Here is a 17,318-nt window from a genome sequence, read left to right on the forward strand (position 1 = left end):
TCCTCTCCCTAAATTGAGAACAACTCATTCTGTGCAGTGAAATACAAGTTAGAATTAGTGCTCATCATTCTGACTCATTTATAATTTAACAGAATTATAATGATGAAAAATCTCTGCAGGCTTTTTTGGGCTTTGGTAAAAAAATTTGCGTATTTTTTGTAACTATTTGGAATAACTTCATGAGGAATGTGGTGGAGGGCTTTTCTCCCAGAATGTTTTAAAGTGAGACCCAGTACTGTGTTAAAGTAGCATCTCCCTACACCCCAGAAGAGGCTTAAACTGAACCATAATTTATCCTAGATTTATTAAATAAGAGACGCTGAACTTCTGAAGTTATCTTCCAGACCTCTGGAAAATGTATAAATCCTTTGAGATGTGTTTAGCATCATAAACTGCATAAGGACAGAAACCAGAGGTTGCTGGAAGTTTCTAAATAATGAAGTAGAGCTTCTTGGTGAATTTGATCCATTGCAGATGACTGAACCCCACAGGATTGATTTCACAATACGCAGCAATATCTCATGCTGTATGCTTCATTAGTTATTCCCCCAGTCATCCGCTGTGAAATGTTGGCATATCACAGCCCACTGAAAACTTTAAACTCCATTTAAAGGGAAACTTAGAAATCACTACTTGTCTTTAGAGACTACTTTGAGGCAGCCTTCCTTTGACTGCTTTTTTCTGGTTGGTGTCTCATCTTCATTGTGGAAGGTACTTTTCTATGTCTCTGTGAACAAAGCTCGATGTGCTGTCTTTTTGTCTGCTGCGGCTCTGCAGAGAGCGCCGTTATTGCTCTCTGAGAAACTTGAATCGTGAGAAAACCTGTCTTTGCTTAGAATAACAGCCTTACTTCTTACTCTCTAGCTGTGATGTCTCCTACTGAAAACCTGATCGGGCTGTGGCTTAGAAAATTTCAATATTTTTTTCTCAAATTTTTTGTTTTTCTACAAAGTTTGAAAAAAGCAAAATTTATACTGTAAGTAATTTAAAGTCCTACAAGCATGGATGGATGGATGGATGATTTTAATTACCAGGTAATTAGCAGGTAATTCAGTTTTTTTAAGCAGAAAAATAAAGTAATATTCTGCATGTTTTAGGGAAAGGGCCATATTATGAAGTGGCTTAGGCAACCAACCAAAGACAACCAATGATATACAACATCAGATTCAACATACTTACATATCGACCAATGAGGCACCAGCAAGAATTAGCTGGGCATATATTAACCACCTAATTAATGTGAACCACAACATTTGAACTGTTGACTGTCATATGTTTTACCCTGGTGACTGGTCAAACACTCTAAGTCACTCCATAATCTGCATAGTTATATATTTAATGTTGTTGCTAGTTTTTCAGCTAAAATAACTAAAGATACTCACTACTTGAAGTCACATACAGTGTAGTTTATTTCTTCTTTACTGTAAAATACCTGAAGTTACTTGCTACCCAAAATTACAATCAAAATGTTTCTTCCTTCCTGTAAAAACCCAAATTAGTACCACCTTATCCCAGTGCACTTTCTGGTATGTATTTCAGAATAAACTACATTGAAATTCCTGGGAGTTTCCGTTTAAATCTCTGGGAATTTTAGTTTCTATTAATTACTACTGTTTTAAAGTCTTTAAGTCTTTTTTCTTATATATATTTTTATATATTTATATATTATATAAAAAGATAACAGATTTGTGATGTTCTTGGTTAAAGCAAATGAATAAATGAGTGAAATAACTTCTGCCATTAGTTCAAATGTCTAGCTAAAATTAATGTGCTTGTATACATTTTAAATAGCAGACTAGTTATAGCAACAGATAATATGAAGTTAAATAAAAAAAATAGTGTTTTCTACAGCAGACAGTGGTCATAGTAGCTAAAACTACTCAATAATGGAAACTTTTTAAAACACTTAACCTAATTAAACTTAGTCAGCATCTGTTACTGCAAGTATGGGATATGCAAAATACACAAACAAATAAATAAATGAATACAAAACATAAAAATGGAGAGAAGAAAAACAACATTTAAATAATTAACAATCAATGAGTCCATCACTGATTCACTCAGTCACTTTAATTTCAGTGCAAATAAACACTTTCACACCATCAGGAATGGTGTTAATAAAGAGCAGTTGGTGCCTGCAAACAGCCCTGAGCTACACGGATGCGAAAAGAAAGTGATACAGTTCAGGTCTTCATTTATAGATGAGCTAAGTTCCCCCACATAGCAGGTGTTTTTCTAACCAAACATCTTGTCTCTCTCTGTTTCTTCTTCACACTCTCTTTCCTCATCACCTCTGTCCTTTCCCTCTGTCTCTTGGGTTACAGCTCTTCAGCTGATGTTAACACATGACCTGTGAAAGCCACCTCAAAGCTGGTTTTGTACTTGTTTTAAATGGAAATTCCTGGGCTGTCTGCAGCTGTTGAGACAATAAGTTTGCCGGTTCTCTGGTGTCTTTTATGATTTTATGCCTGGTTTTATAGTTGAAAAGATCAATTCTGGCTGAGCTTTACAATAAGACAGGGTGTCATGAAAAAGTAGTTACCACCTCCTTGATTTCTTAGGTTTTTGCATATTTGTCACAATTCAGTGCATCGTCAGCCTTGTGTGAAAAACAAATTTCCCACAATTAACTGTGATTATGCATGTTTGTTTGAAAGCTGACTTTAATTTCATTAGCCACACTGAAGCCTAATTAAAGCCACTTAAACAGAATCTTTCTGACAAAGTGAAGCAGGTAAAAGATCTCAAAAAGCATCATGCCACAATCTAAAGAAACAGCTGAGAATCAAAGTCATTGACATCAATCCATCTAAAAAAGCGTTTCATTTTTATAAGGCTCTGGGACTCCAGCGAACCACAGAGACAGCCATTATCCAAACTTTGTGAACCTTTGTGAAGTAGTGAAGCTTCCCAGCAGTGCCCATCCTACGACAATGACAACAACAGAGACTCAATGACAAATCAAAGAAACCAGAACAACATCTAAAGAACTGCAGGCCTCACTTGCCTCAGTTCAGTGTTCACAATTTAGCAACAAGAGAGAAGTGCACATCCATGGGAGAGATCCAGTATGAATAAATCACTAGTGACCAAAAAGAACACAAAGGTTCATCTCAGATTTGTAAAAAACCCATCAAATGTTTTGATGATACCCAAGGCTTTTAGAAAATATTCTGTAGACTGAAGAGACAAATGCTGCTTTATAAAAAGAACATCATAAAGTCAAACATGGTGGTGGTAGTGTGATGGTCTGGGGCTGTGTTTCTGCTTCAGGATATAAATAGAAGTGCAAATCAGATCGTAAGGTGTCGCTCATGCATCTGCTTCACCTGCACGGAGATGGTCATGTGAGGTAATGAAGAGTGAATTATTTGTGCAACCTACAGTAAGTTCAAAAAACTGCCATTAAACTTTTTTCTCTCCAGTGCACAAAAAGCACAAAATAAGAATACAGAATCTCAACACTGGGTCTGGTGACCTTTGACCAATTATTCTGTTTTCCTCCTTTTTTAAGCAACATGACAAAGTTCAGCTTTAATCCCACGTTGTTGTGTGGGAGTCAGGGAGAGACCCCCAGGGTTAAAAATATCAACTGGTCATGTGGTTACCATGGTAATGCGAACACGAAGTACCTGGGGGAGGTTTACTTGATGGATACTGATCAACCCACACACTGCAGACCACATAATTTCTCCTCATACATGGCTTCCACCCAACTATTATGTTTGTTTGATGTCTCCTCAGGTAATTGGTATGTGTTTGTCTGAGGTGGGGCCCCTGCTTTTTGTAGCTGCGGGCTGGAGGGGACATTTTATATCCCTCTAAATAAAACGGAATTTATAGCTTTGGACACTCCCTCCTTCCCGCTTTTAGACTGAAGCGATTTTGTATGCTGTTTTTTGGGGCATGATTAATTAGTGTTTATAGCACAATAGAGCTGTATGCCAAGTGCTTGCTTACTGTTGTGTTGAGTTTGTCTTCGAGATTTTTTTGGAATCTTTACCTTGAAATAAAATCGTGAATGTAGACTTTTACAGTAATTTTGTGCTATAAAAATAAAGTTAAATGAATGGACTGTTTTAGATTAGATGGATCAGACCAAACGTGAAATGCTCACTCTAGCTGCAAATATTAACAGGGAAATGTTGAACCAAGATACTATGTCTGTAGTTTTTATTTGAGCATATGGTGGGACATTAAGCGAGGGTCCTCCCTTAGGAAATTTTAAGTGTCATAAACTTAACTTTATGAATTTCTTCACCAGTGTATGCATGGAAAACAAAACACATAGTGGATTACAATGCAGTGATTCTCTCTGGTATTCTCCATCATTTTTAAGAGTAATTGTCAGCTTTTGGCGCATAATTACCTTTACCTCAGAAGATTCTGTGGTTAAACCTTATTTTTGCATGAATATTTTATGCTTAATATTTATATTTTGGGAGCAAATTGCTTAAGAACAAACACCTGCCTGCTCCAGAAGTATTCTTTGCTTAGTAATGTTATCGTGTTTTCCCAAAATAAACCATCTGCTTCCTTAATGTTTTACGGGGAGGAAGAGATTAGGGCAAGTGCATGTTCTAATTGTTGGGTGGATGGGGCTTGTCTTTTGGGTACAGCTGTGCTCGACAGCTACAAAAGTCTTTTAAAACAAGACTTTTCCACAAACAATACAAATAAAAATAAGTAAAAAATAAAAAATGAGCATGTTGTATTCCATATGGTCACACTTAAGCAGTAAAGATGAACACAAGTCGTTACGATCGTGCACAAATCACCCTAAACCCCACGAGCCAGCGACAGCCAGCTGCTCGCTCAGGGAGCCAGAGTTCCTCGAAACCCCCGAGAGGCAGTGGCTGGTGATCCCTCCTCACCGCCGGCCAAATCTCTCCCTTTCTCCCTCCCTTCCCTTATCTCTCCGCCCCCACCTTCCCTCTCTTCTTCACTCCCTCTGTGCCTGGTAGGACGTATGCGGATGGAGCAGAGTCGCGGCGTCTCCTGGAGCTGATCCAACCATCCCGTCTGAGGCGGTCGTTTTGTGCCCCCCGCCCCCTAGTGAGGTTTCTTGCACGGCGCACGGTGGAGAAACCAGACGGCCTTTCCCGCTCTGCGCCGTCGACCGGCAGAAAACAGCGTGCCAGGTAACGTGACGCACCACAAAAAAGAAGCTGGCACATAACTGAACTTCTCTCCCAGTGTGCCATGTGCCCACGCTTCTGAAGTAGACTTTTACCTCTGCCCGGAGAGGCCATACGAGACTTCATAGGTCGATGTCGTCATCCCTTTTCAGGGTTTCATGTTGTTGTCACTACTGATGATGTAATTATTTTTTTTTCAGTTTGATCTGCGTTCTGCTGCTGCTGCGTCGCACCTCTCGAAGTGAGAAGACTCGCTCTGCCAATGTGCGTCCCCAGCATCGCAAACTTGGATCGTCGCCTCTTTTCGCGGAAAGACTCATCTCCACCTCTGAAAACCTTTTGTCACTGCTGACTAACGATGTATTGACAAATTGTGTGACACTGTATGGATACTTTTTTTATCCCCTAACTGGCTTTTACTAAACTGTCAGACGTCAACTTCTCCCTTGCGGATGAAGCTTTGCTTGCTCTGTCTATGTGAAAGTGCGTCGGGCATAACCGGAGTGCGCACACGTTTAATTCATCGCGGCGGGGGCATGGGATTTTAAACTACAGCATGTGGAGTCGTTCCTAAGGACCGCATCGCTGCTCTCCGTGGGTGTATGGAGAAGAGCAGCCTGAGAATGACAGGCGGAACCCGGGAGGCGCCGGTGAACATCTCTCCGGCGGTGGCGGCCAACGCAGAAGGCGAGGAGATCGAGGTTTTGGAAAGTACCGAAGTCATCCCAGTGGCTCCAGAAGAAGTAGGTCTACACAATGTGGCGTCAAGTGAACACATGACCCCTGTAACCTTTTGACATTTTCACAGTTATGAATCAGGACCTTCAGCTTCTTTTTCTTTGAGCGAAGTTAAACACAGTCCCTCTAAAATTAATTTCAGAAAGTCATTTGTCCCTAAATTCAGTGGCACAACTGACAAAAACAAGCGTTTTACAAAGACACGAGATGGAATTTAAAATACTGTTTATTCTTTTGAGAGCCGAGTTAGTAAAAGCACCCAGCACTTTGCTTCATCTTTTCCAAAGACACACGCTCACAGCATACTACCTTTTACACATAATGAGGCACACTTTTGGTACCTTGTTATCTTTTGCTGCGGCTCATTGACTGTAATGATCAGATAATAGCTGCATGTGATCGCAAGACTGCAATTATGGCAAATGCTTAGTGAAGGAAGCCCTTTTGGCCGAGATTCATCATTATCAAACAGGTGCTTCCCTCCTGTCTGGTACCTGTTTCTGAGTTTATTTTTCTTCCCATCTATTCCTCTTATTCATTGCTTCACACGCTCTTTTTCTCTTTTTACTTGTCTCAGCAATGGAAGTCTCTGTTTGACAAGGTATGTATCACAACCTTTAGTCCTTTAGGCTTGACTTTTCATATGCATGTTTCACTCATCGTGGAACTGTGTTGTCTCTGAAGGTGCTCATCTGTGTGTGAACTGTTGGTGACCTATGTCTTAATCTTTATTATCCGCTCCAAGCAACACAGATATATTAATCTGTTAAAAACGGCATTGTCTTGCTTAAAGGTCATGAAACATAGGAAAGATTTAGCAAGATCAGGATTGCAGGATTGCACCAGAGGCAACGATATTTAATATTAAAAACTCCATATTTAGTGCGCTTTAGTGTGAATTGCCCATGGATCATGACCTTATCATTGTAAATGTGCTGTAACAGTGGCTTAATCACTAACAGAAGTGATTTAAACCTGCGCTGGGGGATTTTGCAAACTGGTAAAGGAAATGACATACAAAAGCAACAAAAAAAAATTTAGATTTTAGAAATATGATGCAAATATTTTCTGTTCAGCTATCACAAGTGCCTACTTAATATTTTTTATAGTTTCAAAATACTGCTAAACTTTGATCAGTTCCACAAAAAAGTAGCATCAGAGTTTCGTGGGGTTAATTGACTTGAATCCTGAGTCTTTTTTCCCTCCAGTCCCAGTTTATGAATTAGGATGAGTTGATAAATATATTTTCAGATCAAAATCTTGCCTAGTGCAGCTTTAAATCCTTCGCCCGCTGGGTATGACGGCATAATGTGTAACCAGGTTGAATCGCTGTCAAACCAAACTCGTGGAGAAGAGGGGGCTGTGGTGGTTGTGTCATTAACTGATATCGGCCCCAGTAATACAATTAGGACGATACACCTGGATGGATTGATCTGTGAGTCAGAGCAGTCTTGTAAGAAACACATGCCACCATGCACACACACATGCACAGACACACACAACCGAGAAACCCCAGGAGAAGAGAAACAGCGACTGGCTGATCATGCAAGCAGCAGGTCTGACAGGACTGACAGACGGCAAATGAGCCCCCCTCTATCACACAAACACACGCACACTTATGCCCACACAGCTTGCAGTGTGTGCGACTACTGCATCACCTGCTCGGCATAGGGCCCCCCACTTTCTCATGTGGGGAATTGTGTGCATATTTATGTGTGTGTGTGCGTGACTGCAGTGGTCAGCTGGGATTTTTAGGGTTGAGACTGAGGCTCGTGTCAGCCTCACTTTTAAGGGGGAGACAGAGGTCCCGTGGGATTATGGTGTGTGTGTGTAAGTGATGGCGGCATTAAGTGGGCCTCTCAAGCCGCTGTCTCCATGTGTGCTGCACAGCTTGGAGTTTCCTCAAGTGGGCGTCGGTCAGAAAAAAGCAAATGGCAGGGTCTCTACTCACCGTGGTAGCAACAAATATCCTTTCACTCTTTCGGTCTCCTTTCCTTCTTGGTTCACACAATGAGTTGGTCCATTTGTCAAGGGGCTGACCTCGGGGACCCCCAGCTTCTGTGAAGCGACAAGAGAAATGATGGGCCACTGAAGACCAGGAAAAGAAGGCTTTTAATCCACCCTGGCAGCCCGTGTTACTGCATGTGGAACAAAAGATGAAAGCTACTGAAAAACAAAGAGCAAGATCCAAAGATTTATGAGTAAAGATACACATTTCAAAGTTCATCTGTATGTGTGGAAGTCTATTTCATGTGTTGGATACTTTATTTGGTAAATATAAGATGTGAATGAATAGAAATATGTATGGTTCAGAGATGTGGAACAAGGGAAGAGAGGGGTGTGACATGCAACAGGTCACCAAACAAGTTTTCAAAACAAAGAAAAGTCATGACTTAGTGGACTGACCGGTAAGAGGTCAATCAAGTACAGGTAACAAAGTCCTTTCTTCACGTTTATAACATATTATCATCGTATTTGAGGACAGCTGAGAACATCTGTCGATTCTAAACGGAAAAAAAAGAGCAGTTTTTCTTGGCTGACAGGTTGTATACATTTGTTTCTTTAAAAGATATCCCAGTATGTAAACTTGAAAATGCCTCACGAATGAAAATCTCACCTTCTAATAACTAGATGTTACAAATCAGCTAAAAATACAGCGTCTAATGTTGAGGACAATGATGCATCTTTTCTGTTAATCAGTCCTGACACCTCTGTATGGTCTCGACAGCGCGCATTTTATCCTGTCATCTCTCTCAGTGATGTTTGCACAGCAAAGAAACTACAGGATCATTTTCTCTCATTCTTTTCAGCCTCACTCTTTGGCTTTGCTCCCAACTCTTTAAAGCAGTTTGAGCTGTGTAAAAAAAAACAACCCTTTGCCATCCTATCAATTTTACCAGCTCCCACGTGACTCTGTACATACAGCTATCATTTCTGGATTTCAGACCATTGGGGACAGGAATCAAAGTGCTGCGTTGCTCTGTTTCCCCCTCACTCCTCTCTCCAGTCCCTGGAGAGGATTTTGTTGCTGTATAAGTGCTTTCTTTCTCTGCACACAGGAAGCAAGAGAGCAAACCTCAGAATGCTTTGATTCATGTTTCCCATCGCCTGAAACAAACATCGAGACTCAACACAGACACAGGCGATATCTAATGAAGCAGAGGAGATGCTGTTAGCGCGGACAGCAGCTGCACTGCCCTCGCTCTCCCTCATAATCAAAGTGTCCCAGCCTCTGTTTGTCCTCTAGACACACAAATCTGAAAAGGCTGCAGTCATTGTAGCGTGATTACACACGGCACATGTCATCAGAAGAAAAAGAAAGGGCCCTTTACAGATTCTTCTTTCTACCCTGACTGATTTGCACACCAGAGCTCAGATAATGATGTTTCTTTTTTTTCTTTTTCTTTTTTTGAAGGTTTCTGTGGATTTAATCAATCCAGTTTATGTCTAGGATTTATTTGATAAACCATATTAAGCATGTTTAAATCACACGGTAAAATGGAGGAAACACATTTGTTTTGCTCAGCCAGGGAAGGCACATCAGATGGCTTTTTATGTGTGACTGGGAGCGCTAAAGATTTCTTTTTCAACCCGCTGGTAAAAAAAGTGTCTAAAAAGCGTCTCTCTCCTTTAGCTGTCTTGACCTAGATGGTGATTTTCTTACAATATTGATTGTGAAGAGCTACGTACACACAGCAAAGACTCAAAGTTATTATTTACCGGGGCTGGGACTATATCTGCGTTTGCGATTGCTGATAGTAGAAGTCCCCAGATGTACTGATTGCGACGTGGCTCAGCTCAAATGAGATGAAGCACCTGTAAAGGCAGGATATATACAAACCATAGATTGTCTTCCTCTTCTTTAGAAACTTTTCTTTAGCTAACTCTCGACTGAAGACGCACAACAGGATTGTTTGTCAATTCTCATAAATTGTCAGTGAATACTAATACATCTTTGATTCTGTGTGTGTGTTTGTTTATGTGCAATCCATAAGTGTGTCCACAGATGCCTTTGTGTTGACAGCATGCTCCCAATGCCACTTCGAAAATCCCCCAGGCATGCGCCCACAGGAGCTTAGTGATTAAACACTTTCACATGTCTGCATACTTTCCGTGAAAGTGTTTCCCTTTTAACTTCATGGTTGGTGGCAAAGAAAATCCCAAAACAACTGACTGGAGCCACATAAATCAATGTCTTATAGTTCTTTTAGGAAGGTTGTCTAGCTGGGGAGATACAGTATACAGTACATGTCATTTCTTTTTATTCTTCCTGGAAAATGGGAAGTAGATACAGTTATTTATCAAAACGTGAGGAAAAAACAAAGTTTGTTCAGTTCTAATGAGCTTGAAATTAGTATGTGGTATGACTGCCTTTATTCTTCATCACAGCCTGAACTCTTCTTATTTCTGGAAGTAGTCTTCAGGAACAGTTCTCCGGGCCTCCTGAAGGAGATTCAAAGCTCTTCTTTGGATGTTGGCTGCCTTTTTTCTTTCACATTTTCTGTAAAGATGATCCCAGAGAGGTCACAGCTCCGGGGAGGCCAATCAATGACTGATATTGTTCCATTGTGTGCTTTTCTGTCAGGGTATGTTTTTACTGCACTGGCAGTTCGTTTGGAATCATTGTGCTGAAAGATAAGGCTATGGCCAATCACAATGTTTACAGATGGTGTTGCATTTGGTCAAATCCGAATTCATAAATCCATCAATTTCAAAAGATCCCCAACCCCACTGTCTAAAATGAACGAGCCTTCACCGTGTTTTCCAGATGGCTGTAGACTCTCACTGTTGGGCTTCTCTCCTGAGTCCTCTGATTATTTGAACCAAAAATGTCAAGTTTGGATTCATCACTCCATAAGACCTGTTACCAGTGATTTTCAGTCCAATTTGTGTGTCATTTGGCATCCCTCAGCCTTTTCTCCCTGTTTCACTTCCTTAAGAATGGATTCTTGACAGCCATCCTTCATTTGGGACCATTTCTGATGAGGCTTCAGTGAACCATAGATGGATCAACTGAAGGGCCAACTCTAGCAAGGCCTTTGTTGGATTGTTATTATTATTTTTTGTTGCTGTTTTTCTTTTGGATGTGGCTTGAAGATACTGCTCATCTTCTGTAGTGTCTTTTTTTCACCTTCACATGTCCAGTTTCCTCAAATTATTTAGTGACACGCGGCACACAAAAATATTGATCAATGGCTCTTCAATAATCATGTTTTTGGTGAAGAAAAAGTATCAGATGATGTTATTTTTGGAATTTAAAAAAATAGATTCAGCTAAATAATTGGAACACATTTTGTGTTTTAGCGACATGCTGCAAATAACGAAATACCTAAATACACAGAGATTGGTTCTTTGCTAAGTTGTCTGTTAAGTCTAGAAAAAAAGGTTCATCCCTTGATTTAGGTTCCTTTTTTGTGCTTCAATGATTCACAGCTCAGTGTAAAGTGATTTAACAGTGAAAATGGCCAGGTATAGGGATTGGCAACACGTTCTGACTTGAACATAAGCAAAGAAGTGGATATGTCAAAAGAAAAACTTCAGGAAAGTGTGGAGAATTATTGCTCAACAACAATAAAAATGACAAGCAAGTCTGACTACATGGTAGCAAAATCCAAATAAATTAGACTGGCTCAATACTTTTGCACATTAGTGTATATTTTCCTGTAAACTGCTGGTTAGTGCCTCCTTCCTCATGACCCGTATATTCTAAAAGATGTCAAGCATGACTGATCGAGGGGAAACCACGAACTTTGTGAATGATGGGCGTAGCCTCCTAGCATCATATACTGGATTTGGGCTCTGGCTCAACGTTAATTTTTGGCCGCCGATGCTGTCGTTGCACAGACACATATCTTATAATTAGTGTTAAGTAACATTCAAACACGAGGTCACCTAATTCTAGTATGCAGATAAACAAGTTATCAAGCAAAAATCTTAAAGGTGATATTTAGCAACTCTGTTGCCACTTAATCTGAAACAATGCACACCATAGGAAACAAGGATATCATGTTGTCTGAGTAAATGAGCGAATGGTCCACCACCCAGTTGACTGGCACTTAATGGAAAGCCAACTGGGAAGCCTCAGCTGCTATTAGCGGTGCATGCAGGGAGAGGATGTCTCGACACGCCCCATCAGTTTTACTTACACTAAAAACAGAAGGAGGTTTAGACAATGAGACAACAGCAGTGAGTGAATCTAGTGGTAGTTAGGTATTGTGTTTGAAGAGGGTAAGGCCTGCATCATTTCAAAGAATGGCACCCGCAGACTGTAAAGGATAAATCATAAGGATCTTTGCCGCTCCCCATTTTCAAGAAATCTGAGACTAGATCAGATGGTCAATGTTTGACCAAAATATTTCCAGGACAGGCGTTTTTTCCCTGTATTTGTACCTTTTATGTCCTTGATATCAATTAGCTTCTAATTGCTTTCTGTGTATAAATTTACTTATTAGTGTTTCTCTCTTTTATCCACATTATTTTTAGTATCCTGATGTGTTTATGAGCCTAATTGCCTCTGACACATACACAGATGGCGAGGTCACAGTTTGCTGACCTGCTCATCCAACGGCACACATGTGATTGACACCAGCTGAGTCCTGGAGATGAGCCAACGACAAACACTTTTTGAAGTGTGTTGTCTCGATTCAGGATCCTGAAAGCAAAATACACTCCGCCTCATTTTTATTGCAAAGCGCCTGGCCTGTGCGGTGATGAAATAACAGAGAGAGCCTCAAACATTTTCATTGAAAGATTTAATCAGTGCTCATCTTTCCCCCACTCCTTTGCCGCTCCCCTGCTCAGCTCTAAATAGATTTCCTTAATGAAAGGCACAGTTCCAGTTGGCGGAGTGTGAAAACAGTTTCTGCTTTTTTGCAGAGGTAAAAATAGCCGCCTTGTCTGTCGATCTGTAAATGAGAGATAGACGATGCACCGGTTTATTTGTAATTGGCTACAGTGTGCAAAACACAGCAGTGACATGAATCCGAGGTGTCTCTTTTGATAGCTGAATGGCTCGGTAATTTGGCAACCTCCATATGCCGTGTGTTTGTATGCATGTGCATCTAGTAGATTTGTACACACCGGTCCTGAGAATGTAAATCCATTACTAGAAGTCAAGGGAGGGCAGTGAAGAAGGCGGGGTATGCCTATTGCCTTTTAGGACCAATGCCAGTGCGTACATTCTGATGGGGCTTCTTCACAAATCATCCCTGACTGGTCTGCTTTCTACGTTCTCTTTCATCTCACTTATTACCTCTCTGTCTCTTGTCTCGTTCTTCTGAAATGCGATTTGCCATCAGAGTTAAGTGGATGACACTGCAGATGTGACAAGGCTTCAGTCTCTGTCTGCTCATCAGTGCTTTTATTTAATCTCTTTCCATTAGCTCTGTTCACAGATCCACACATCACCATGCACTAGCTCATCAATGATACAATAACAGCCCAAAAACTGAAGGGCTACAGACGAAAAACATCAAATCAGTGGCTGATAAAGGAGCCTGAGGTATTGTTTTCAGCAAGGCTACATATATTGTGATTGTGAGCCGAGTGCGTGTCTATGTCACTGCTGACACAGCTCACAATAAGCTATTTTTTGTCTGGAAGATCATGTTGTAGTCTCTCTAGCTGTGAGATTGTGAGAGTTTTGGCTGAAACTGGGTTCTAGTTTATTCCTGAATGATGGCTTTTGTTGGTAACCTGTCATTTTTGCACTGTTTTTAACCATTAATGCGGTGGCATTTCTCAACACCACTTATCAATGTTGGGATGGTTTAGTTAGCTCTGATGGTTAAAACAGAAGAGTTTAATTTTAAGAGAAAAGCTTGGTCCCGCTCTGTGCTGTATGTGCCAGCATGACATAAACTCTGGATCCTTTATTGCTCAATGTTACGCTTGTAGGCTGCCTGCAGTCAGCCCGCAGGCTCTGGCCTAAGCTACACAAAATGACTGTTTGATTGTTATGGTCCTGTTAAGCCACTGGGCTTTGCATAGGGCAAAGCACATCCAGTGTGCTCCCGAAAGCCAGCTTAACCTGCAAACACGATTTATACGTGAAAAAAAATCTTTTCATGTTGCAGCATGAAAAGAATTCTCCAAATTCTCCTTTTCTCCTTATTTATTCATCATAATAAATCATAATAACAAGATTTAGCTATCAGCCAATGTTCGGACATCAAACAAACACATTTGCTTACTTTGTTTAGTCTCAGGTATCCAGACTTGTTTTGTCCTCTCCTGCTTTACACAAGCATGTTTTGCTGTCATCTTTTATTTGTTATTTGAACAAAAGTGCCAAAAGGATTTGCTTTTTATAATTATCAAACAGGAATACAACCTTGAAAATTATAGAAGAAAATAGATAGATCTAGCTTTTTCAACACAGCCAATTAGCAGGCATGCTGCAAAAGGTTTTAGTGAGAAAAAAATAACCAAAGCTTATTTTCACCCATAAATAAAGCCAATCTAAGATTTCAAAAATTCTGTTTTTTAGGTTTGAAAACCAGATTTAAGGGGCAATCGCAAAGGAAGCACTTTGCTCAATGTACATCGCTTTGTTGCTGACAACTGGTAGCTTCTAGGCTCGAGGTTGCTCTACACTTTATGGCCAAAAGTATTGGGTTGCACCTCTTAATCTTTGAATTCAAGTGTTTTTGGTCCAGTTGTCATAGATATTTCATGATCAACTATAACTGATATTATTGCAGTGTGGAACATAGCATATATAAAAAAGATGGAGTCATCGAGTCAGGTTAACTCATGAATCATTATTCACTTCTACTAAACAGAAAGCACAACTCAAGTATCAACACGCATAATAGATCATCAACCAGACATGCCAGTGCTCAGGAGAACAATTCCACTGAAAGAAATAGATCTCAGCTCAGCTGAGAAGTGGCCGATTTTATAAAGTCAAGAACAGAGTTTCCGAGTGAGGTATGTTGAGGTGCTTAGTGTGTAAGAGTCATGAATGCTCTGCTGACTCAGTAACTGCAGCATTCCACATATCCTCTTTTATTAACATCAGCATAAAGACTGTGCACCAGGAGCTTCGTGGGATGGGTTACCTGTAGCCATGAGGCTGCTGTAGGTGTACAGTCCTTTATGATTATTGGTAGGTATTTTCTATATCTCATTTTAAAGTTGAGAAAAGTTTAAAGCCCTGTCCACACAGGAACTCAGTTACATTCAATGACTTCAAGAGAGGATGGGCGAAATACCTGCAAAGTGGGCGGGTCCAATTTAAACTTTTCTCAATGTTGAGGCAAATGATTGAGAGCGCAGGATAGCACTCATTGACATATGACAAGGTAGTAAATAAATAAGTCCACTAGTTAGGGCTGCTCGATTATGGCAAAAATGATAATCACGATTATTTTCACTGAAATTGAGATCTCGATTATTTGACGATATTTATTTAACCCTTTAAGACCTACCATAGAACCAAGTCCGCCAGAGCTTATATTATTTTTTTTACATGCTGTAGTGCCATTTTTGGGAGCATTTCAAGTTGCTATACATCAATACATCTGTTATAGCCCATATTTTAATAATATGTATGCATTAAGTAACCGAGGACAAGCTGATGACATAAGCTTGTCACTGGCTTGCCATCACCAGTGTGTGAATGTGTGTGTGAATGGGTGGATGACTGGATATGTAAAGCGCTTTGGGGTCCTTAGGGACTAGTAAAGCGCTATATAAATACAGGCCATTTACATAAGATGTAAGTACAACTCCTCCGGTTTCTTATGCAAAACAAATTATTGCGCTAGCTTACGCGGTTCTGGTTCTACAGGGATTTAAAGGGTTAACAATAACAATGTATTGAATAATGACTTTAAAAAAATAATATAAAATAGTGTGCAAATACTGATAACAGTGCAAATGTTTGCAATATAAAAAATAAATGAAAAATGTAAACATCTATGTTTAGTGAACTTTGCAGTGTTCCTCTGTGGTGCAGCTACTACACCGTAGCAACGTTTACACACTATGTCTACTTGACGTCTGACTCTGCGAACCCATAATGTTTCCACACCACTGAAGGTTTTTTTTACCTCTCTTTTCAACCAACGGCAGTCACTCTCCTCTCCAAATAACTTCTGCTTAGCTTTCCGAGCTTCCCTTGGGTTCTCTTAATTGTTGTGACAGGTGTTCGAAATGCAGAGAGGTGCGCTCGATTTGCCACACGGAGCAGCGCGAGAGTAAAGCACGAGGGAGGGGTTAATAATCGGCTCAGTCATTTTTAATGATCGTTGAAAGCCCAGATCGTAATCGTGATTAAAATTCGATTAATTGAGCAGCCCTACCACTAGTGATCAACCATCAGCGACAAAGTGATGCTTGATGAGTGAATCCCACTCATCAAGTGGACGGGCTTAACTCAGGATCATCCACTTTGCGTTGCCTACAGTTGTTTCACCTGTTGTCGTTTAAAGTTGATCATGCACGGAGAAACAAATGTAATAAAATATACTTATTCTCTTATTTACTTTATATATGCGCTTACATTTGTATCGTTCAAGACACTAAGTGCGAACCATTTTGTCCAAACCAATCAGATGTAGAGATGCTCCAAAGTCACAAATGTAAGATGGCAAAAACTCATTTAGATAAGAGGATACATTTGAACACTCAATATTCACTTTTTCTTTGTAGGTATTGATGATATACAATATGAGTTACAGAAGTAGTCATATGAAAAAATTAAAAGCTGTAAAAATCTTGCTCATTCTTCCACAGATGACAGCTAGTTTACTTTCTTCGTCTATTTCAACGTAGCAGTGCAGGATCACTGTTTAACAGAGTCCGGTTTCCTTGTAGCAGGTCATCACTCTGATCCTCCAGGGGATCAAAGACACATTGCAGGTCCATTCATTCCTCATTGTATCAACAGGTCTTCCCACAGGTTGCAGAGCTGTTGACAGATCTGGTCATGACCCATTACACATTACAGCAACTAGCAGCTGTGTGCGTGTGTGTTTACATGTGTGGCACACTTGTAAGCTAAGCAGTTCTTGAACCTTGTGGCACATGAAATACAAAATGACTCCCTTTTTCTCAGTTTATAGATGTTGTGTGAATGTTCTCCCCAGTGAGATATCAAGAAAACCACAATTTTAGGACGCATTCCTATGCCATAGGCCATGCAGGTCCACAATGAAGCCTTGCAGGTGTGGTGTTGACACAGGTACAATAACCCTGTGTTTGCTGTGTATACCTGTCTGTGTGTTTCAGTGCTCTGATTTCTGCCTCTTCAGTCAAGCACTTCCCATTAAGGAATGTTTCTGACTGAGTGTTCAGCTGAGCCAACTCTTTCATTCCCCTCTCTTCTCCCAGTAGAAGAAGCGTTTAGTGCTCACTAAGACAGATGGCACATTGACAACCACCTCAAACGAAAGCTGACAACTGCTACCGCAGATGTTTAGGCCCATGTGCTGGATT

General features: G+C 40.4%; 1 protein-coding gene across 2 annotated transcripts in view; it reads left to right on the forward strand.

Moving 5' to 3' along the window:
* The first annotated feature begins 3,621 nt into the window (after nucleotides 1–3,621).
* rhbdl3 (rhomboid, veinlet-like 3 (Drosophila)) overlaps nucleotides 3,622–17,318 on the forward strand; it is a 75,236-nt gene continuing 61,539 nt past the window's right edge. The window contains exons 1-4 of one of the 2 annotated variants that reach the window (XM_086296137.1): nucleotides 3,622–3,744; nucleotides 4,965–5,141; nucleotides 5,339–5,881; nucleotides 6,454–6,477. In XM_086296137.1, coding sequence (XP_086152263.1) covers nucleotides 5,741–5,881; nucleotides 6,454–6,477 — 165 coding nt within the window. In that variant the 5' untranslated portion in view covers nucleotides 3,622–3,744; nucleotides 4,965–5,141; nucleotides 5,339–5,740. The remainder of the gene's footprint in view (nucleotides 3,745–4,964; nucleotides 5,142–5,338; nucleotides 5,882–6,453; nucleotides 6,478–17,318) is intronic. The other variant, XM_086296138.1, reaches the window with a different exon arrangement.

This window comes from Aulonocara sp. 'chitande type north' Nkhata Bay, linkage group LG6 (genome assembly GCF_057382095.1).
Source record: "Aulonocara sp. 'chitande type north' Nkhata Bay isolate Kocher_YH1m ecotype deep benthic linkage group LG6, A_spYH_male_GT1.1, whole genome shotgun sequence".
NCBI classification, from domain to species: Eukaryota; Metazoa; Chordata; class Actinopteri; order Cichliformes; family Cichlidae; genus Aulonocara; species Aulonocara sp. 'chitande type north' Nkhata Bay.